At 50.6% G+C, this 23,029-nt stretch overlaps 1 protein-coding gene across 1 annotated transcript; it reads right to left on the minus strand.

The window, feature by feature from the left end:
- Positions 1-1,945: 1,945 nt before the first annotated feature.
- Positions 1,946-22,792, minus strand: ADA (adenosine deaminase). The gene is made up of 11 exons (XM_052788960.1): positions 22,718-22,792; positions 15,337-15,398; positions 11,955-12,077; positions 11,661-11,804; positions 10,686-10,801; positions 8,233-8,357; positions 5,659-5,730; positions 5,274-5,375; positions 4,499-4,566; positions 3,885-4,014; positions 1,946-2,605 (listed from the first exon to the last, which is right to left on the minus strand). The coding sequence occupies exons 1-11, from the start codon at positions 22,751-22,753 to the stop codon at positions 2,504-2,506; spliced, it is 1,080 nt and encodes a 359-aa protein (XP_052644920.1). The 5' UTR covers positions 22,754-22,792; the 3' UTR covers positions 1,946-2,503.
- Positions 22,793-23,029: the final 237 nt, after the last annotated feature.

The raw sequence follows: 23,029 nt of genomic DNA on the forward strand, positions 1-23,029 counted from the left end.
GAGGGACTGTGCACCGCGCAAGACCTCCAGCAGTCAAACGCGGGCTAATCTTAGGTCTCCCTCGTCAGAAAATATCTGTTCCAGAACTATATTTAGGCAGATGATTTAGGGACATGTTGGCCAGCTACCCTCAGAGGACAGGCGAGAGGCATCAGGTTCCCCCTACAAGTGAAAGAGCCAGCTCAGCTGCTGTCACCAATTGCGCTGAAAGACCAAGGGCATTGGCTTAATCCAGCCACATCCTGACTTGCAAAGTTGCTGAGCACAGGGATGCTCCGAGCCCTTCATTTCCGTTGAACATAGGGGCATGCCAGACCTCCTGAAACTCTGACCGAGCACTAAATGATCAGAAAGTCTTTCAGCAAACGCTCCCCTGCCCAAGCTGACAGTGCAGTCCAACAGTCAGGCAGCCCAGGCTGCACCACTTCTGGCTCTTCGCATCATCCAACTGTACAAAACTCAGGAGACAGGGAAAAAAAATTGTAAACTATTTTTGATACATGCCAGAAAAAATGAGAGTACACAGTGATAGCGTTGCTGCTTTTAGCAGTGATATGCATCCCTTTGATTACTGAAGGGAAAAGGACACGTGAGGTTGGAACAACCTGCATCCATAAAGCCAGCTTGCCCACCTAGCAAGGGAGCAGGGCTACCTTCCCTCTGGCTGTCAAAGTGCTCTGACCTGGCAACAGGAGAAGGCAGGAATCGGGCTGCCAAAGTCTCATCACACCTACCGATTAACCCTCGCGCTCTAGCAGGGGTACGATGGCTCACGTTGTGGACCACAGTTCCTAACAGTCACCCTTGAACAGAAAGGCAAGAAGATTTATCTTTTAATATAAATTTGTTATTTTATTAAACAAGTTTAACAATCAATCGTCCAGAATCCAAACAAGCAAATCCTTCAGAATTTTTGGAGAAACATTACCCAAAAAAGCCTGGTTCTTACTGCACTCATGTTCTTAAAAGTGATGCTTTAGCATGTGCTTTATAAAAGTAAGAAATTCACTCTCTCACATCCATCTATCTAGCTATACATATATATGTGTGTATATATGCACCATGTACTTCAGAGATGAGTATTTTACTCAGAAGACAAATATGGAAGCCCAGAAAGAATGGAAATACTCCCAGCACGCGGTCACTGCTGGCTGAGACTGGACCAGTCTCACACAATGTCAATGGTAATGGTGACCACGGCCCCTTGTCAAAGGCAACTTTTTGGTACAGTATCTTTGGAGTAAGCATCTTGGCAGATGCCTGGGATGTTAAAGCACACCACACACTCATGTAAGAAAATGATGGTCTCTTCTCTGGATGCACAGCTCTGTTGCATATTAAGTAAAAACACTATAATGCACCAAAATCACTTAGGAGTTTTGGTGAATATTTCTGTATAAATTCTCCACCAAACTGAAGATCTGTCTTCTAGCCAGTGTTGTGGTTGAGTGAGAGAAGCAATTCAGATGGGACATGAGTCAGAATGTCACATTGGGCCCTAGCTTATTAACTTACTTACTCAGTTTTAATGGTGTCAGGTCAGGAAGAGGGCAGAATAGTTAAAACAGGCAATCGATCATGGTTTTTCCAAGTCCTAAACAAAGATATAGGAAGAGCAAGCTGCAGTTCACAGGAATTCTCCAGGATGAGTACAAAACCAGGAAAAGTCCCAGAAGGCAGATTTTGGCCCAAAATGGTAAAAATATGTTCCAACTTCCTACGCATGTGTGAGCATGGTCATGGCCAGCTGCGAGCATAGCTGCAGCCTGAACCCAGGGTGTGTGCTTCTGCAGCAGACATTGGGAGGCTGATATACAGGAGTCCTTGTCCAAGAAATGATGCAAAAAAAAAAATTTTTTTTTAAAATGCTCTTCAGACCTGTGCATGGGCAAGAGCACCAGCTTCCAGCTAGTCTTGTACTGACAAGACTGGAACAAGAACAAATGCTGGGTAAATACAGCTGGGGCCAAACCCTCCTACCCACATGGATGAGAATAAAGCCTCTGCTTCTGAAGTGCCTGCTCACTCCCTGTCAGCGCTAACAAACCTTTTTCCTAGAAAGGTGAAGATTAACCCAGGCCACAGTCACAGTTAAAGGTGGTTATTTCTGCACTGCAGACAAGGGCTAGGCAGGTCAGCGGGGCAGGACAGATAAAGCAGGGGAAGAGGGTAAAAAAAAAAAAGGAGGGGAGGTTCTTCTGTTCTCATTTGCAGTACAGAAAGACTGGCAGATGGAGAAGGGAGTCAGGCCAGGAGGCAGTTTCAGCCTGCTTGCACAACAACAAGATAGGAAGCTGGATATCCATTTGGGAGAGAGTTTGTGGGAGTGATAGGTAGGTATATGGGATAGCCTGATTCTGCTTAGCACTGTAAGGGTTAACACAGGGGTGCCAGTAATAGAGACTGACTCTGGGCACCTTCTCCCAGTGCTCCCACTAGCACAGAGGAGAGTCAAGCATGCATGAAGAAGGGCCACTGCTCCATGCTGGCTCGCAGGGATGGCTCACGATGCACTGGGGACCATCCCATAGGCTTCATACAGCGTGTCAAGCAGCTCCTGCTTTTCCTTCTCAGGTAAGAAGCTGGACTGAGCTGCGTTGATGTTCTGGGGAGGCAGAGGAGGAACACAAAGGAGACATTAAGACCCATTAGACATGAACACGTGGTTGTGCACATCCACACATCTGCCTCTGAGCAGCAGCAGGCGAGGGAAAGTGTAAAGTTTTCACTCCAAGAGTCATTTCCACGGCCTCAATTTACAGGGCAACTGCTCTGGCCCACCACTAGCAACAGTCCCAAGAGGAACGAGGCAGGCACAAAGCAAAGGTCTTGATATACTTTGGTGTTTTTAGTGTATGTACTTTAGACCTGTCCCTACACTCCCGGCTCCCCTTTGGACAAGAGCCTCTCATGACACAGCAGCAGAGCATCCAGCCTGATGCGCCGCTGCTGGGACACAGCCTGGCTGTGCAATGTAACCTGCTTGTCCATCTTGCACAGGGACCTTCCTTTTATTACACAGGAACAACATGGCTTTTGCAAGAGCAGGAGAAGACAGGTGGCAGCAGGATCCCAGAGCTCAGAGCTGTCCTTGTTCCCCATTCCAGACACAGAGAGTGATGTCTGTAGGGGAAAGGGACTTGTTCCTCCAGCCAGAGCTGAGAGCAGGACTGACACTCTCTTGTAAAGTGCATCCTGCACTTCCCAATCCAAGCAAGTATCTCTGGAGACACACAGGCAAAAGTGCTGAGCATGACTCAATGCAAACCAGGAAAGGTTCGCTTGGTAACCAGGTAAGTCAAACTCCCAAGAGTTATCCTGTCTTTCTGTCTTGGGTGAATAATTAGAAAATCAAAGATGTAATCAAGACACATAAATGACTGTGTGTGCCAAAACCGAAGCCAGACGTCATCTTGTTTCTAGCTCAGTTGTCGCATACTCATGTTATATGTGCAAAAACTGCAAGCACTTTCGTACCTGCTGACTCTTGCTAATTTCTGGGCCAGGCCTTGCCATAACCTACCTGCAATTCCAAATGCAGAAAAAAAAGCAACAGGCACCTTCCTTCTTTATTGCTAAGACCTGCTGTGAGGGCATCAGTGGACAATTTCCACTCTGACCTGTTCCCTGTAAAGCCCAAAGCAGTCAGCCCAAGTGATGCAGCCCCTGCAGAGCCCACCCTGCCCTCACATCCCCCTGCTCCCCGCAGTGCTCCCAGCATCCCCCTCCAGCCAGCTCAGCAGCCCTCCTCAGCCTCACGCTTACAAGGCCAGTGCAGGATTTTCAGATTTCCATTGAACACTCTTCAGCTTATAAAGAAAAAAAGCAGGTTGTTCTGGGCTGCACCAGGACATCAGCAGAGCATCCAGCTGAGGCCAACTTACCACTCTCTTGAACTCCTCTTCAGTGAAGCCCATGTAGTCCTTCACTATGCTGTAATCCTTGTCAATACTGGAATTAAAGATGAGGGGGTCATCCGTGTTTATAGAATAGTTAGCACGATCCTTCCTAAACCTGTAAGGAAATCAGGTCGAACCGGTGGGTAAAACACTGGATGTGGCACTGGTCATGCACTTCTAATGCAGTAAAAGCAAAGACCTCGCTGCTGTCCCTGCAGCTTGCATTGCTGGACACAAACACAGGGCTCAGCTTGTCTCACCACAGCTCTGCTTCTCCGGTGGAGAGAGGAGCAGAGCATCGGGGTGTCTCTTGCTTAGAGGTTCAGGAACCTCAGCTCTCAGCCACAAACTAGGGCTAATGGCCGGTGTGCAGCATCTCGTGCCCCACAGCTCAGAGCAGGGGCAGGAGGGACAGGACAGCCTCCCCGAGGGACCCCCACACCCCCTCCAGCTGCATCAGGCCCCTCTGTGCCGAAAGGCGAGGATGTACCACATTTTCCTAAGCACTTAGATGTGCATTACCTTTGTAAAGCAATAAAGCAGCTATAGTCAACCCAAATCCTGATTATTTAAGAATGCACATAATTGAGAAGTCTTACTGTGCTACAGGGTGTTTCCCGAAGTCTGGAAGACATGCTCCAGTGAGATAACTGGACCAAGGGCAGACCTGTTTGGGGGAGTTAAACATGAAAACCAGAATCAACCACACAGATCTGAACCCCAGCTGTGTACGCAGATAGCCAAGCACACTGGTAAAGCCAGATACAGGTTTAGAGCTCTGTTCACAGCTGCCCCTCAGCACTACTCTGAAGGAGCACTGCACGTCCCAGGACATGGATGCGAAGAGCCCACAGCCTGTGTGGCAGCAGCAGGAGCCAGTGGGATATTTCCCATGACCAGTCAGCTACCCGCCATGTGTCAACCACAGCTAAGAAACCATTGGCATTAAGTATATACATATATTCCATATATTAGTTGGATACACCCGTTCTGGGGAAAAGCCAAGGAAATTTCCCCATGCACAATAACTCCCAGGCACTTCCACCCTTCAACCAGACAGTCTCCGATACAGCAGCCTGCTTAATGGGAGGAGAAGCCTGCAGGCTTGAGGCATATAAACTAGTGAATAAGCCCTCCAAAATTTATCCTCAGCCAGACCAGGATCCATTTCTCTGCTACACGCCTCCTGCAAGCTGCTGTGCTCCCCAGTGCTCCTCGCAGCAAAGATCCCAGCAAACAGCCAGGTGTCCCCACCATTTTTGCAGCACTTGGGTGTCAGGTCATGTCCCTAGCTGTAGCACAGCCCAAGCGAGGGCTGGTTTTCTATTCGGACAGCAGCTACCTGGCTGTCACCCTCCCACCACACATCCTTACCTCAAAATGCATCTTTGCTCTCAACAGCTCCTTGTAGAGCTCAGGGTCCTCCAGGACATGGTAGCCATGGCCAATGCGCTCGGCCTTCAGGAGATAAACTGCCTAGAGAACACGGGAAAACCACGTACAGCCTCTGAGCACCAGCTCACCTCACTGCTGCCTGCCCAGAGATCCCTGCCCACCACAGGTACAGCCCACACTACTGAGTCAGCTCCAGGGAAATCCTTCTTTGAGCCGTCGGGGCCACATCTCTGCCTGGGTCCCCAATGTTTGCTCTGCTATCAATACGGAGAGGACTTGGGCTCCTCTCTCCCCGGTGCAGGGGATGCAGGGGCAATTCCCACCCCTGCCCCTCTCTTTGCCCTGAGCCAGGAGCTCCTCGTACCTCCTTGATCATGGCAGGCGGGCCAGCCTCCCCAGCATGGACGGTGCGATGAATCCCACATCTTTCAGCTTCCTGCAAAGCAAGAGAGGACACACTCCTGTCCCATCACCCGCAGCAAGGCCAGCAAACTCCTGGGCTGGCACCGCTCTCGGGGGCACAGCAAGCTACAGGGCTCTGTGCAGAGAGCCCCCAAATCACGAGCCCTGTGCCCCGAGACGTGCATGCTTTCTGCCGTAGCACAGGCTGTGAGAGAAGAGCTCAGTAATGCCAGACACAGAGAAACTTAGAAAGCCTGGTTACCTTCCCCTGGAGCCCAGCCAGACTCCTCAGGGTCTTTTAATACCGGGTGAGCTCACCGCTGTCTCCTCTCCCGACAGCAGCAAGCTCCAAGCTCTCCTTCCTCCACCTACTTGCCCTTCTGCACCAACCCTGCAGCCGTTCCTGTCTCTGAAACTTCTACCTTTTTGGCAGGCTACAGCCAAGTGGAAGAATTTAAAAGCCCCCAGGGCAGAGATGAAGCAATGCTCAGACACCGAGCACCTCCCTCCTGTAAGGGGCTGGGGACAGAGGCAGCCCAGCCAGGAGAACCCTGCTGGTGCAGATTTGGGGCATTTCAAGATGCTCTCCATGGCATCTTGAGAAATCCCTTGCCAGGGCAGCCACAGACCACCTGGGCTTTGGGAAACCATGCAGCCTCGAGGGAAGCCTGGCTCCTGCCTTGCTGGAGAAGAGCCACCCAGCCAGCAGTGGCAGGCAGGCTGCAAGCCCCATCCTGCAGCAGACGCTCTTCCTGGGCACTTCTTCAGGGCTTTTCACTCATGATTTTTTTTCAGTTACTTAATTTTCAGCTTCTCATGTGCTGCACACCCAGGCCCAGCAAAGGTCAGGCCAGGGTCTGCCTGGGACGTCTACAGAAAAGCCCTATGCGCATTGACCTGAAAGGCACTCTGTGCTCCCTACGTTTAAGTGAGTGTTGGTTTTTCCCAAACAGCTAATTTTTGACACTTTTCAAAATAACAAAAGCCCTCTGGCTGGAGTACCAGACGAAGAGGAGAGACAGACTCATACCAGCACAGAGATTTTCCCACTTGTTTCTACACAGGATGAAGAGAAACCAGAAACTCTCACCCCTCCACTCCCAAGACAGGCATCCCTAACTATCCGAAGAGGAGCCAGGGATACAAGCAGAGGGCTCAGGAAGAGCACATGTGGTGGGACCCTTCGCTACTAACCCTCCTGGCTGCCGAGGCCTGAGCACCTCCACCCAGGAGGCAGCTTGTGTCTAATGTCCATCCATGGACATATCTTCCCTGGAGTGCTTTAATCTCTTTTTCAACCCATTTGTCCGAGGACACATGGTGCTTCCCTTGGCTTCTCCTCCAAGGATCCCTGCTTCCTTGGACATGGTGGTCCTAGGATCCTTGGCTCTACACTTCCCAGTGCTCCTCTGCAGCCAGCAGCCACAGTCGAGTTTTCACCATTATCTGCTCTTTCCCCTCCAGCAGCCCCGAGAGCTCCCAGCCAGAACATGCCTGCTTGAGGGACATCATAAGTCTCTCCAATTTCCCTGGATGCTTTACATACCCCACAGATCATAGCAGCAGTATTTATGGGGATGTACTTCCCTGCCATGCAGGCCAAGAGGGGCCAATGGATGGGAGTGGGGTTTGCTTCAGCATCTCAGAGCCTGAGCGAGCCCCCGGCACAGAGACAAGACGCATCCTTCAGACCCAGGAGTCTGGACCTGGGTACTGCTGGCACACCAGGGCAGGATGAGATGCACCTGCCCGTCGGCTAATAAAAAACCCTGTGCCTGCATCTCAGTTCATTACTACTCAGTTCATCCAGCATGGCACAGCAGCACAGGCAGTCCTTGTATCGGCTCCTGCTGACGGGGGCAAAGACTCTGAGAAAGCCCCGTGTTGTATCAGACCTGAGCACTGCTTGCAAACCACCGTCCTTTCTGGCAGTGATGGTGCACAACCTCCTCTCCCACTGATGCAGGGGACCAACAACCCCAAACTCCCACCAGCAAAGATGAGCGAGGCGCGAAGCTTTCCCTTTGAGCCGCTGCGAAGCGCTGAGGTCTGGTGAGAGTCTCGGATCAGGCTCCTGAAGCCATTCCACCGTTTGCATTTGAGATGATCAGATAAAAGCACTTCAAACGTGCAGCTTCCCTGCTCCTCGGGTGATTTCTGCCAGGCTGGAAAGGCCAGTCTCTTGACCCTCGGCTGTGGTTTCGCCGAGCCCCAGGAGCCGACCCCAGCCGACAGCAGCAGGATGCTGCCGGGGGGACGTGGGCTCCACATCACTCGCATCGCACTCAGTGCAACAGGGTAGTGGGCTGAGCTCCAGCTCTAAGGCCATGTTTAAACAATGATGCCTGCCATTAATCATTTAGGAAATATAAACAAATAGTTTTGCTATTTAACAGAATGTTTTTAATAGCTGCAACGAATTTTTAAGCTGTCCCAGCTGTTTGCAGTCTGAGAAACATACTGCTTGTCCACTCATGCAAGTCCCCTCAATGCATGTTTTTCTCATAGTTTCTTTTAAGAAGCTTATTAAACAAACCTCGTAAGCCTTCTTATGCTCGGAGGAATTCTCCACCTTCAGGGACTCATCCCCAGCCAGGTCGATGGCCACCACAGAGTTGTTTCGATACTTCTTGCAGAGCTCCACCACCTCCGGAGACCAGCCTGGAAGAGAGAGTGTCAGGGTTTAGGGGAAAGCATTGGTAAGAGACGCACCTTCAGCATTTTTCTAAACAAATCCTGGTCATATAACTAGAAGGCTAGAGCTATTTTCTTTGGTGTTTCCTAAAATTTGATCCTCAAAAAGGAAGCTACAAACTCCTAGAAAGGTCTGCCATCTTCAGGCAAATAAAAGCTGCTAACTGATTAGTTCATTGTCAAACGGAAATCAAATTCATTTACCAGCTATAAAGCTGCTCTCATCATGTTTTTTTTCTGCTCACTTTTGGCAGGGGGAAAAAAAGAAAAAATAAAAAGAAAACAGAAAAAACCTCCGAACACAGTAGTGACTGCAGTTGGCCCAAGGTAAGCTGAACTGCACAGCCCATGTGCTGTAACATGGTGCGTGGGAGAAATCCCTCAACTCGCTCCTGAGCTTTCCAGGGCTGGGCAAGGGCAGGGGAAGGAAAGAACTGGCCCGTCAGACAAGTTGTATCATGGAGGAGTTTGGGCTGGGAGGGATCTCTGGGGGGCCCCTGTACGACAGTCAGCCCTGCCCTGTCTCAGAGCATCATCGACTACACCAGACAAGATGATGGACGCTACTCCTGGTGGGAAGGAGCTGGTCAGCCCCCTGGAAGGTGACCTTTAACACTCGCAAAGTTTTATTGTTTTGGCATCAGTGAGACAGAGAGTAACAAATGACCAACAACTTCTTCACAGTTATCTCTGATCAGGATAGATAACCTCTGAGAAAGGACGTGCATCTACTAGCTCATACAGCACTTACCCTTAGCAAAAAGGCCAAGAAACAGAGATAAACTGTAGTGTTAATAATTAAGAGGAACCCGCTGTGCATGTAGAATCCCCAAAATTGATGAACACATAAGGAAACACATGCAAATTAATCTTCTTTTTTCACCAGTTTCCAACTCACCAGATTAGAGCCATTATTTTATTAACGAGTTTAATATGTGCTGGTTCTGGCTGGCATCTCTGCCTTTCTCTCAACACTTCATAAATTATAGGGTTGCTTCCCACTGTTGCAGCACATCCCGAATGTGGCACTAAAGGCTCTTGTATCAAGCGCATCACTGGCTCCGGGTAAGAGTTGGTGCCCTGGGACAGAGGCATAAAAATGCCAACTTGGACGTCTGCACAAGCAATCCCTTCTGCTGTGCAAGCGCAGCTGCACGTGCCCTCAGGCGCTCCCACTACCTTCTGCCTTTACCACTTGTGTGTTGACAGGGACCATAACTGCAGACAAGTGTGACACTGCCTCACAGCTTTCCAGTTTCTACGAAGAAAAAAGTTTTCTTCCTAGAAACCAGAAATCTAAAGGTCAAGTTTTCAAAGTATTGTTTGGGGTTGATGTGCAGGCAGGAACCCCCCCCCCCCACTCTCAAATCTCCCAGTTTCCAAAAATATCGTATTTCACACTTCTAGACACAAACTAACCATGTACTCATTAGCAAAAATCTTTCCACCATCTACCCTACTAAGCCTACATAAAACTGTTGTGAGATATGAAGATATTCACAACAAAGTCTTCACACAGAACAGCTACTGTCATACAACCTTGCTCTGACTGCATCTTTCTCTAGAGGAAGATGCTCACAGAACTCAGCAGCCCAATGAAACACTGGAAACTGGGTTTTCTTCCTATTCTGGGTGACAGCAGCTTTTACCAACAAAGTTCAGAGCTGCTGATTTTATAGGAAACATTTTCTTTATGTGACTTAAGTATATTTTACTGGTGTTTTCAGCTTAAACCAGCAGAGACTGCAGCCAGAGGATTCTCTGGCTGACCCACGGTCTAGGCTAATGAAGGAGTATGCTGCTGTAGCAGCATGACCATGAGCAGGGAAAGTGTGAGATCTCACGCCTGATCCTCCTCCTGTGACTGTCCGCTCTTGGACCCATCAAATGGTCATGGCAGATGCAACCGTTTGCTGTGGCAATGGCTTCAACTGGCCCAAGGAGAGCTCCAGCCTTTGGGCAGGGAGCGAGGTACAAGCAGAAATGAGACCTCCCCCAGGAGAGGACAGAAGAGCCCATTTTGTCTCTCTAGCAAGACCTTTCAGATGCTGGTTGTACCCACAGATGCCCACTCTCACATCCAGCACACTCTTTCCCCATAGGGAAGAGAGGGGAGGACCCCCACCAAGAAAAAAACCTACTCCTTCTCAACACTGTCTGGTCTGGCATCGGACCTAGGGCCACGGGACCGGGGCTTTCCCCACATTTCTGCAGGGACCTGAACCCAGGGGACGTCACCTCCCGCCACGCGTCAGGGAAGGGGAGCAGAGCAGCAGGGGAGCTGCAATACATTACTTGGCATATGACGCATGCAGCATAGAATAGACCTGGCTTTGATGCGGAAATCCCTTTCTCCATCCTGTAGTCCCTGATTTACGAGGTTAACGACTTCATCTGGAGTGAGGTCTCCCCTGCAGGGGAAGAAAAGCCATCAGTGAGAGGCCGGACACCCGCCAGGGAGGCAGGCAGGAGCCGCAGGTCCAGCCCAGCATCCCTACGGGACACCCCATGCAAAACCCAGGCTGCCCGGGGTCCCACTCGCCTTAACATCCAGAGGAGCACGACGAGACCGCCCAGAGCTGAAGAGCACCTTTTACACCCGTGCCATGCCCAGATCTACCAGATGTCGGGCACAAAAGCATGCAAAGATGATAGTAAGATTTAGAAGAGCCTCAGAGAACTGAATGCCAATCCTGCCTGAGCAGAGGAACCTGCTCTTTGCCAGAGCATCTCATTAGGGCACACAACTGCCTGCAGCTGGGCAGGGACGACCACGAGGGCTCAACGCCCATCACAGAACATTTTGCAAGGGGCCACAAGGCCCAGCACTGATTTAATCAGAGGCACACATCACAGAGGGGATGACATGTAAAGAAGGGATCGGATCACCAGCTCGCTCCAACATTGCCCACTGTCTCTGCAAGCTCAAATTCACATTTTGCAGGCAAGCAATCCATATATGAATGCTGCTTTCCCTCGCACAGAGAACAGCTTCAGCCAGAAGTTTAAGCACAGCCACTCTGCACATGCAGAATGAGGTGCCCAAAGCAAGGGATGTTAAAACATGGCAGCACACACAGATATTATAAGATGAAAAATGCTATCGATGGGGAAGACAGGTGGAACCATGCTGGCGCTCGCTGCACTGGAGGAGAGAGAAGGTTTAGTTACACCAAACTTTGAACACGCGCCTGCTGACCGGCGTGGGCCATGCCTTCTCCATGCCAAACTGGCTACCCACCGGCTCCCCGGCACAGTGGGATCACTCACTCGGTTTGGCCCCAAGGGATGGGATCCACGCGGCAGTTGGCCAGGAGATGAGGGCTGTACCGGACCTCCACGTAGATGACACCTTCTTTTGCTTTCGTTTCCACGAGCTCGTAGGCGATCCTCCTCACCGCCTCACGGTCACCCCTGCAAGGGACAGTAGTGGGACCCATCACCGGCACTCATCACCCTCAGGGCACACTGGGGACGGGCAAGGTGACCTCCAAGGCTGAGCAACTTTAGCCAAGGAGTCCTGCCAAGGGTTGAGGAGGAAGAAGTAAAATGCAGGGTACTTACGCAATGGCAGGCATGTAGTGATTAAACTTTTCTAGAAACTGTGTAAGTGTCAGTGGCGTTTTGTAGCTGACATGCTTCAGGAGGTCATCAACAGTGCTGCCAGGGAGAGGAACCCCTCTTTTCCTAGAAATGAAGCCACACATTACCGATAGGGAAGGCTATCGCATTTTTAATCAGTCCATTTCATAGAGTAATCGCATCCCAAGCTGGCAGCATTAACCTCCATTTCTTCACAGAAAAGATATGGCACACGTTGTCCTTCCAAAATCTTGCAGATGCAGCCCTGAGCCTCAGCAGGGAGGAAGGCAATCCAAAATGCAGGCAAAGCACAAACAAATCAAAATACAAGCCCAGACTGACCCGGCAGGAACACAGCCAGAGCACATTTGAAGCTTAAGGAGGAGCTCATCTAAAGGGGCTCTGGATTATTTCTTGGCAGCTCCTAGTCCTAGCAGCAGAATTGACAGAATTCTTTAGAAAAGTTAATTTCCATTTATGCAGGTGCAAATGCTTTAGAAATTGTGGAGATGCTCCCAGGCGCAGGATCACGCATGCAGAAGTGTCATGGCTCGTGTGTTTAATGCCGGCAGCTCCTGCAAGCGAGCCGGTTTCCAAGCACAACATCATGGTGGGGACACCTCCCACGCAGGAGAAAACAGCAGTCCCAACAACTGCTCTCACAAAAGGGATGGAGATGGTAAAGCCCACCTAAACGCTTCCAAGAGGGAAAAGGCTGTTTGTCCCTGGAGCACCTGGAGTCCTGGGTGGGTGGAGGTGTCCTCGGTGGGGTGACAGCCAGGCTCAAGGGGGCTGCCAGCCAAGGATGCTGCATGCTTCCCAGGCAGGTTTACCACCCCACACCCTGTTACCCTGCACATGCCAACCTAAATTAGGAATAATAACTAGACATTTGGTTTTAATCCTTTTTCCTGCCACGATGAATTACAGCCAATCGATGGATCTCTCTTCTAATAGAGACAAAACACCACAGACAGCTTTAGTGTCCCAATGCCAGCAACCATCCCGATGAGCAATCTGCAGGGAAGCAGCCCAAAGGACCCTGCTCCTGGGCTCAGTAAACATTGCTCATTCCCTGCTCACGCAGGAAGGAAACCAGCCCCACGCTCAGACTTCACATGCAGTCTGCACAGATTAAGTTGCTGGCACTTGGCAGGGGATGTTCATCACTGCCAAGGCATAGGTTTTCCTCCCCGCCTTGCCCTTTCCATGGCACTGACACATTGGTCCCTGCTCCAGGAACAAGCCCATGTCTTCCTCCACCTGCCCAGGGAAAGTTCCCTACAGCAAAGCCATTTCCCTGACCTCTTTCATGTGCTTCCCGAAGGATTGCCTCCACGCAGCCAGAAGCGACAGCACTTTGGGATAATCCGCAGAGCAGAGACACTAGAGTGAGGTCTCCAGCTGAGGGGCTCTGGTGGATCTTGCCAACACGGCTTTCGGAGCTGCTGCTGTCCCATCCAACCCACCTGGTAGGTGGGAGCCTTCCCACAGCAAAGCTGCCCCAGGGGAACATGCTTGTGCCTGCCGGCACCTCAGCATCCTGCCCAGAGCTACCTCCAGCCACAGGTAGCACCACACACACCGTCCCACCGTGGAGAGGACACCTCTCCTGGGGGCACCCAGTCCCACGAGGGGTCTGCCATGGCTCTAAACCGTTTGGCTGGGCAGGGGGGATGCAATGCCTGACCCAGACCTGACAGAATTGGAGCCAAAGTTTCTAAAAATGGCAGAGTTCAGCCACTGCCCAAGGGGACTTGTGCATCCCAGCAGCTTCGGGTTATTTGTACGTGGTCAGCCACCACCTGGCAAATTTATTTCTAGCTCTTTACCTTTAAAAATAGACCACAAGCAGCTTTCTGTGTCCAGGGTGAGGTTATTAAGGCAGTCCCCTAGTCTCCTGCAGTGCCCTGTTGCTTTTATATTTGTGTGAGCGCTAGTTTTAGAGCCCATGAATAGCACAGACTCGCTCCACCCCAGCCAAGCGTGGCACCCCAGGGCTGCCAGCCCCGGGGGATGCCAGGGCTGTTTAAAAATAAGAGAGGACTCGGCACACACTTAGGACTGAAACCTTCATTGCACAAGCAAGGGAGAGGCATGGGACCCTCAGATGGCTGGTGCCTCCCAGGCCTCAGGGCTCCTACAACCCTCCCGGGGGACTACACCAGCATTTGTCCTTTGCTGGCAGCAGGGATCCAGCAGAGACCCAGGGAGTCAGCACTGACTCTTCTGTCCATCGGGACTTGTATTCCAGCCCTGCAGCTCACCAGCAGCACAGGCAGGGCCAGCAGGAACCCTGACATCCTGCAACGAATGAGATGGGCATTCTGATCCACCTTCTTTACTCTGACCGCACTGCAAAATGTATGGCCACTCGCTGCAGAAAAAGCTGCTGTAGAAAGAGTATCTCCCCCTAGGATCACATTGCCTTGGAGTCTGCTGGGCTCACAGGATGCCAGAACCACTTCCTATCCTCCTCAGAACTGACTTCCTCCCACAAGCACCAGAGTTGTGCCTAAAAGCCATTTCCTGAAATCTTTAAGCTTGCCAGTTTCTTGATCTGAGGGTATCTGCTAGTCTCCATTAGCTTTCTGAATAGTGACGGCTGGAAGAAGTCTTCAGTTTATTTTGCTTACAACCGGGGCCAGGTCCTCGCACCAGTTAATCATTCACCTTGGTGCTTCCCACACGAGCTACACTGAAGCAAGGAGATGCATGTGGGCTCTGTCAAGGAAACAACCTCTGTTTAAGTCACTGCCAAGTGCTTTCTCGGGTGACCCTCACAGGAGCATGACTCCTTGACTGCTGGCACCAGGCAGACAGCCTGGAGTTCAAAGGCACACAGCCACAGGGCAGGGAGGAGCACCCAAGCTGGTTTTTTCCTCCCAAGACTGTGGTACGGCACCACCAAGGAGAAGCTCCCAGCCTGCTTTCATTTTACTTGCTTTGGCCATTAGGAATGTGGAAAAAGAAATGAGAATACACTGACTCTGCCGCTTCCCAGGTACACTTCAAAGGCAGACACCTCTATTTATGAGACATCTTCTGTCCTTTTCTCATGGTGGCTCCTCTTCGCTTGCCCAGCTCACAGGACCGATGACCACCTCGCTCACGCTCCTGCTACCAGCGCAGCCCCGCTGCAGCACTGCCTTTTGGGAAGTGCTCCATCTTCTCGCACCGTGCGGCCACAGGACCCATCTGTGCAGCGATGAGACCAGCACCAGCCAGGTTTGCTGCCTGCACAACGGAGGAGAGAGCTTTCCCAGCCTGCCAGCACAAGCTCTTCTGTCGGAGAATTGGACAAGCAGAGGGGATGATGCTTTTGAACTGCAGCCCCCACAGCTTTCTTCCCCCTGCAACTCACCTGCCAAAGTGCAAGATTGTTTCTGGTCTAATTGCTCCATCCAGGTGGACGTGAAGCTCTACCTGCAGTAGGATAAAGAGAAATCGGTGAGGTACTCTTAGAGCTGCAGCAAAAGTTTAGAGATAAGCAGCTGGTGCTAACGCAGGTATAAATGCAGCCAATACGGGGACAAAGTCATGACAAGGAAGCACAAATACATTCTTAAAATACCATCATTATATAGTTTATTTTTCAATATCTAAGTATTGTCCACATATCTTCTTATTGCTGCTGCAGCTCACACATTTAATGGATTCTTAGAAATTTATTCTGTTTCCAGTAATTTTCAGGAACTGCCCTATCGTTATTTAGCTTGCATGGTTTAGAGTTTGGGAAGAGTGAAAAAAGCAAACCCCAAACACCTTCGCTTTCCAGTTTGCTCCTTCTTGAATTCACAGACATCCAAGCATCAATTAATTTGCTAAGAGTCATTACACAAAAACTTTGACTTCATTTCCAAGGATCAGCTTCTGATACATTGTTAATTACTTGGTATTATCAGAGCTTACAGGCTCTTTCTAATCCTACACATGGAGTCAGTCCCATGGTATAAGGTGCTGTAAAAAATAAAAAGAACAAGAGTTGCCCCATAGAGCTAACAAGCTGATTTTGAAACCAAAACACTTAAATTTTGACTCATTAAAAATGGGACAGTAACTCAGATCTCTTCACTCTGAAACTCTCTTTCCCGATTATTGCTGAAACAATGGATTTTGGAGAAAGAACCCCAGAAAAGCAAAAGTGAGTTTTTTCCATTAGACATCTGGGCCTTTTGGAGGAACATGACAAATGTAATTTGGAAGTCGAACTGGGAAGGAAAATATTAGCTGTAAAATGTTTCAGCTAGATCTTCATATTTCCAGAACTGTTTTCTTTTAAGCAACGGAATAGCTTACAAAATAGGTATTTAATTTTTTTAATGAAATTCTAGAGCAGCAACTTAATACACAAAGTTCTTGTTAGCTATAACATTGTGCAAATTTTCCTGTGTAGATGATTGCTGCAGGATGCTGAGGCTAAGAATTGAGTAGGATTCAGAAGAGGACTGGATAATTGCATGGATAACTAAACTACCCAGGGTTACTAATTAAAACCCACAAACCCTCTGGCATCAGGGTATGTATCAAACAATAACCAACTATGAGGTGCTGGAAGAAAAATGAGTAAGCAGTCCATACAAGCAGGGCAATGCGTAATTGTCCACCTCTAGACCCTGAAGCATCCGTGAGCAGCTGATGTGAGCTCAACGCCGCTGGCCCAGCTCCCAGTGCAGGGCTGGCAGTGCCCATCTCTGGGATGTGCACTGATGCCTGTGAGCTCGCTCCCATCCCACCTCCTCCCGCAGCTCTAGGCAGCTCGAGCTGCTGATCCTGCACCACTGCAATCAGCTGGCCCAGGGGTCATGAATATCCCCACTGACATCCCTACTAGCAGCTTGTAAAAAGTTACCCCTGTCACTTCGCCTACCCTTAAGACACCATCTGAATCTACAGGGATGAAGATTTTAAAAGGGCACATCCTGATCTTTTCCCCCACCTTGAGTTATGCAATCCTGCTTATGAGGACCAAATGTCCTGAGAAGCAGCAAATAAAATAACAGACTACGGACATGATCCACATTGCCAGATGTGGACACCTGGCACATTTTCCACTCTTGAGCTCCGATTCCTATTTCAAAACCATGCAAGCTCCATTCCTTGAGGTTTTCAACAGCCCTCATGACCTTCTGATGGAGTTACAGGCTTGAAACTCGCTCATGCTGGATATAAAAACCAAGCAACCCAAACCTACTGGGGTCTTCTCACTCCAAGCATTTCTCAAGCATTTCCTGCAAGAACATCCCAACATGACACTTCCTTCAACGAGAAAGCAAGTTCAGTGGTGTCCTTCACCCATGCAAGCCACCTCCTTCTGCCACTGCTGCAGGCGAGGTGCTTGTAAAGCAGCAAGGTTCCTCTCCAACATCAGCAAGAGGCTCTTCCTCCCCTGCCATGCATTTCTTTGGGACCTAAACTAAGTGCTAAGAAACTCTTGTGCAATGCTGCTCAACCCAAAACGTTGTGGGGTTCCTCAAGATCGGTGCTTGGGGGTAGTTTTCTGCAGCTGAGAACTAATCTATGCTATTTAGATTACCAAAGGACATTCAAGTGAAGAAGTAAAGGTGTGCCTAGAAGGGTGTCCGCCAAGAGCTGGCCCTAGATAAGGATGCAATCAGCAGAGGCATAACCGAGCAGCTCAGCTCCCCCAGGTGCCTTGCTCGCAAACCCTGCAGGTTTCCAGCTCTGTGGGAGGCTGCTCGCGCTGCAGATTACACTGCAGCTCTCTTCCTGCGTGTTTGTTTTGGGTAAACAAAGCACAAGCCTTTTCCAGATACAAGTGGGTAACACGACCTTGCTTTAGGTCAAGGAAAGTACCCAGATAAAGATGAAAGAGTTTTCTCTGAACTGTGGCTCCAGGAGACGATGCTTAAGCAAGCAGAAATAAGGCGAACGCAGGAGCCCAGCGCCTCTTCCAGGGCTCTGCTCCTTGGCACACAGAGGTCCACACACATGTGGTCTCCCACCTCAAACCCTCCGGTTTATTTGGAGGGGAAGCCTGCGCACACAGATTAAATAGGGATCTCAACACTTTGTCCAGGACCCCAATGGCACCACAGGCTGCACCAGCACCAGAGAGGAGCCTTCAGCCACGCCAGAACCAGTGATGCCTTCCTTTTTCACAGCAAAGCTGGATGTGGTAATGTTTGCTCTGATGAAGAAGGAGAAAGCAGCAGAGCTCTCAAATGCTTTCCTGGGGCAGGAGCTCTTCTCTTTCCCCAGCTGCAGCAAGGACCCTCAGGAACACCTTTGTGTAGCCACCCTTCAGCCCTCCTCCTGCACCTCCTCAGCCCTGCAGCTGAGAGCAAGTTCACTGACCACTGGCCAGTGCATCAAAAAACCACAGTGCAACTCAATAAAGTCTCTGAGTTTCACTAAAGAGTTATCAAAAGCCAGAGGGATGAGTTCAAAAGATGTAACTGGCCATAAATTGTGCACCCTCAGCACAGACAACATCCAACAAGGCTGTCGGAGCAAACTAGAGGGCTTTCCATTTTTATGCAGAAAAGTTTTAGCTCAACCAAGGCACGTGACTCATTAGCACAGATATCAGCAAGTTGGTTCAGACTTTAAAAAAGGAGAAGTTTTAAGGGCTCTGGCTTGACTTTTCTCTTCTGAAAATATTGTAATGTTTTCTTTGGAACTTAATAAGCTTCAAAAATAAATTCAAACACAAAATGAGATACTGCAAACAAGTATGTTCCATTCAAAGATCAAGTCTGATTATTTTCAATTAGTGAAATTAAGAGGAAAAATTTAACCCAATGTTCTAAGTATTTTCAGCTACAGTCAACCCAACAGAATTTCTCTATTACTCTATGGTTTGCTCAGCGGACCATGGCAGAGCAGTTAACTGCTCAGTTTGCTCATTACGTGGCATAAAAAGTACCATCCAAGCTAAGGCACTTGAGGGAATTTCCGTATTAGGTGGTTTCAGGATCTTTTTTTAAATATATATAATGAACAAAGTCAGCCCTAACACCATGGTAAAAGTAACACCAACCTCACCTTTTATTTTGATGGTTTCCAGCAGATGTTAATAGATAATCCAGGCAGCTGCTGAAGTTGCATCAGTTTAAAATCCTTAGCAGTGACTTTGCCCAGGATTATTTATCAGCACATTAAAAGGTGATAATTTAAAGTTCACTCTATTGATCTCAATAACTGAAAAAGAGTGATTACAGCTGTCATTTGTCAATTGCTAGACACACATGGCAGGAAAATGTTAATAGAGAGCAAAATTCAACATGAGATAAGACAAACGCCAATCACTGCAAAAAGAATGAACTATGTTCCCCAAAGAAAGCACACTGTCAGGAGCAAAATTATCCTCATCATAAACTCACCACAAACGCACATTTAGAAGGAAGAGGTGAGAGCAGATCAAGAGGGATGTGAAGTGGAAGGGGCACAGTATTATCCTCAAACCTGACGACACCCAGAAGTGCGTTCTGGAGACAAATCTGCCATATGCTTTAAGGCTTGAGCCTTTAAAAAAGAAACGAGAGACTACAAGGCCCACACGACACACTGCTCTATTGCAAGATATACTCGTGCTTTCTAGAGAAACATTCGTATGATACGTGGGTTTGGTTGAGGAGGAGGAGGATGCTCCTGTGCTGAGCAGTGTTTAGTACCATTCCTCCTGGCACCAACTACTCAACCTCCACCGACCTCGGTATGAGGCTCCTGGTGCTGTGAATAGGTGATGGTGGCTTTGTGTCACCCTCCTGCAGGGACAGCTCCCACGGGGTGGCAGGGCAACATCCCTCTCCGAGCCATCGCAGACTTCACACCTGCACGCGGCTGGAACGAGGCAATAAACAGAGTCCTTGCGCTTCGTGCAGCACCAAGCCAGCCTCTTACTGCCATCGCATTTGACAAGTGGATCCGGGAAGGTTATCTGAGAGTGCGCCTGCACCACATTACTGAAGGAATGAGTACGCACTTCACTGTGTAAGGTACAGCTGAGCTTGATGCAGCCTCGGCAGCACCAGGCTTTGACCCATGCCAAGCCGGTCAGGGGTCAGGTTGTGTGCCAGAAGCGGGTGAGCCAACGAAAAAATCATCCTCGACACACCCTTGTCCACTTGCACTCCCCACAATAAGGATCACCTTTTAAAATTTTTTTTTTTTCTTTTCAATTTTTTAAGTTTTGCATCCAAGGCAAATACCTGTATTATCAGCTCAGCACAGATGGGCAGGTCTGTCTCAAGCAGGGGGAGGCTGCAGTGTTACAGGGAGCAGGAACGCCCACTCAAACTTCCCCAGGTACAGCCAGCAGAGCAGAGCTGGCACTTTTGGTGCCATCCAGATTTGGTCACCAGGCTCTCTCCTAACCATTGACACACAGGACACACGCAGCTACAGCCTGTTCTGGCCAACTCCCAATTCCCAGGTACGAAGGGCACGTTGGAGATACCTGTCTCCCTTTGGATAGGGACAAGTCCCGAAACGCCGTGACACACACAGCGTGCCCTGGGAGGGCTTGCGGGACCCCTGCCCAGTGTTACCTGATGCTTATTTTGGAAAGAAGCATCCAGCAGCAGAGCTACACCAGCTACTGGGAGGGTGCGGGCCTGACCCCAGAAGCCCCCATTCCCACCCTGCTCCCCACAACACAGCTCAAGGCACACAGGAGCTGCAGGCAAGAGAGCCATGTATCCCAAAGCTCCCGAGCTGGGGCTGGCCTGCGGGGAGAAGAGCCAGCAGTGAGCGAGGACACGGTCTCTGCTCTGGTTGTGGAGCAGAGAGGGAAGAGGCTGATGGTCGGCATCCAAGGAAGAGCAGTCTTTTCTGTCCTTTTATGGCCTACGATAAGCAGGGTTCAAAGTTGCCCTCCGGCAGCCCCAGCAGCGCCCTGTTCATCTGCTGCAGTTGCTGGGAGTCAGCGAGTTCCCGAAAAATGTGGAGGCAGCCCCGGCCCCGCATTCAGCTGGGGCTCGAAGCTGCTCCAGTTACCAGAAACGTCTCTAAAACACAAAACTGACCGCTCCCAATGGCAGAGGGTCCAGGGGAATGAATAGGGCTCATTAACTGACTTCAGACCCATTTTTTTTTTTCCCCAAGCCTGACTTAGCAGGTTCACAGGACTGAAAGGGACTGCCTGACTCAGGAAAACCAGTCTCGTAATTGCCGGCAACCAGACAACAGAAGCCTGATCTTAGCAGTCAAACCCTGTATGGTTTTTCCTAGGTCTCTCTCTTCAGCATCTCACTCTCCCCCACACTGCAAAAGTAGGAAGAAGCCTATGCGAAAGAAGAATTTAACTTGCTTCTCTCAGCCAAAAGTTTAAAATCACTGGGGTGAATCAACAGTTTTGTTCTTAGTGGAGCTGATGAAATGCCAACAACTCCCAAGACTGCAGTAGCCTTAAAAAGGCTTTAACCATTAGCAGATGTCAACTCTCCCTGGATTTCGGTATCAAGGTTTGCCTGCTATTGCATGGGTCACCTTCCCCAAGAGGGAAACCTTGTGTAGTGACGGAACGAAACATCAGACATGTGCACACAGGCTTTTCCAAGTACACTAGACTTCCCTGGTGCGAGCTCAAACTGAGAGATAAATGGTTTGGGAGTGGTAGGGAATGCAAACAGTAGCAAAAAAACCCCTTTTGGGTTTTCGGAGGCAATCTTCTTCCCTGGAAAAGCCGCATGCAGTTGCCACCACTCGGGTTCTCCCAGAGCGGGACCACTGCGACCCTCACATCACTGTTCTTGGTCTCCCCTGTGCCGGTCCCTCACTGCCCACCAAGAGCCTAACCCTGCCTGGTAGTCAGCGCCAGAGCCCAAAGGCAGCCAGGCAGAGAAAACCTGCTCCCCGTACGTCAGCTCACCCAGACCACAACCTAAGAGCTGAGCTGTCTTGCAGCGCAGGCAGCGAGATACAGAGTTATTGCTAACCACATCTGTTTCATCTGCTTCATTCTCAATGGTTTTTATAATCTGATTAACAAACACGTTACTGTACGGTCCTACTTGAGATGTATTTATACAGCACATGGTGAGAGCAAAAGACTGGAGCACCATCTGACAGCAGTCACCAAGATGGTATCTCGGCTATCTGAGGAATAACTGAACTAAATGCTTAAGAAAAAAAAAAACAACACACCAAAAAAACGCACCAAACCCCCAAAACCAACCCCCAAACAAAAAACCACCCACAAAACAACAAAACCAACCCCCAAAAGAAAACAAACGAGAAAAGGTTTGGTTTAGTAGACCAAGGCAACGGTTGGAGTGCTGGACACTTCAGGGCTTGCCTTTTGCCGAGCCCGGCTACCAGCACATCTCCAGCCCGGAGGAGCGGAGTGACCCTGGCTGGGCGCTGGGATGTCCCCGCGGGTGGGAGCCGGGACCAGCACCGCTCCGGCGGCGGGGCGTGCAGGATGCCCGGGGCACTCGGGGCAGCTCCTGCGTGTCCCTGCGTGGAGCACCGGGCCGGGGCAGCGCAGACCCCGGCTGGTAGCGCCGAGTGACGCCTCAGGCCACAGCCTCACGGCTTAGCCGCCGTGCCCCAGCTCCCACCCCGCTGCACGCCGCCTCAGCACCGGGGCACGCCTCGGCTCTCACCGCGGCTGCATGGGCGGCGGCTCGGCTCCGGTGCACGACCCGGTGCGCGGCAACTCAGACCCGGTGCATGCTCCTGTTCCCACCCGCGGTGCGTGCCCCGGCTCCCAGCGCCGGGAGCACAGCACCTCAGCCCCGGTGCACGCCCCGGCTCCTCCAGCAGCGCCGCCCCCTCACCTTGGGGTCCCCGAAGACGCGCAGCCCCCGCTCCATGCTGCTGCCGCCGCCGCCGCTGCTCCGCTCCGCGCCCGCCGCCCCGCCCCGGCCCGCCGGCCGGGCTCGCCCGCCCCCTGCCGCCCCCGCCCCGCCCTGCCCCGCGCCCATCACCGCGGCATCCCGGCGGGCAGGGCTGTCTCCCGCCGCCCCGAGCCCCGACATGCCGCTCGGTAATGCTCCCCCCCCGCCTCCCGTTCGCCTTTCCCTCGGGGGCCCAGAGCCCGGGCGGGGTCGTTGCTCCGACGATAAGATCGAAGGAAAATAGAGCTCAGC

The sequence above is a fragment of the Harpia harpyja genome, chromosome 1 (genome assembly GCF_026419915.1).
Source record: "Harpia harpyja isolate bHarHar1 chromosome 1, bHarHar1 primary haplotype, whole genome shotgun sequence".
Classification (NCBI taxonomy): domain Eukaryota; kingdom Metazoa; phylum Chordata; class Aves; order Accipitriformes; family Accipitridae; genus Harpia; species Harpia harpyja.

Bases quoted from the DNA above. Each gene is read 5' to 3' on its own strand.
- ADA (XM_052788960.1), bottom strand. From the start codon at position 22,753: ATGGAGCGGGGGCTGCGCGTCTTCGGGGACCCCAAG. The intron at 15,399-22,717 runs GTGAGGGGGCGG...ATCCTACTGCAG, and splicing joins GCGTCTTCGGGGACCCCAAG to GTAGAGCTTCACGTCCACCT. The intron at 10,802-11,660 runs GTGAGTGATCCC...CTTCCCCTGCAG, and splicing joins ATCCCTTGGGGCCAAACCGA to GGGAGACCTCACTCCAGATG.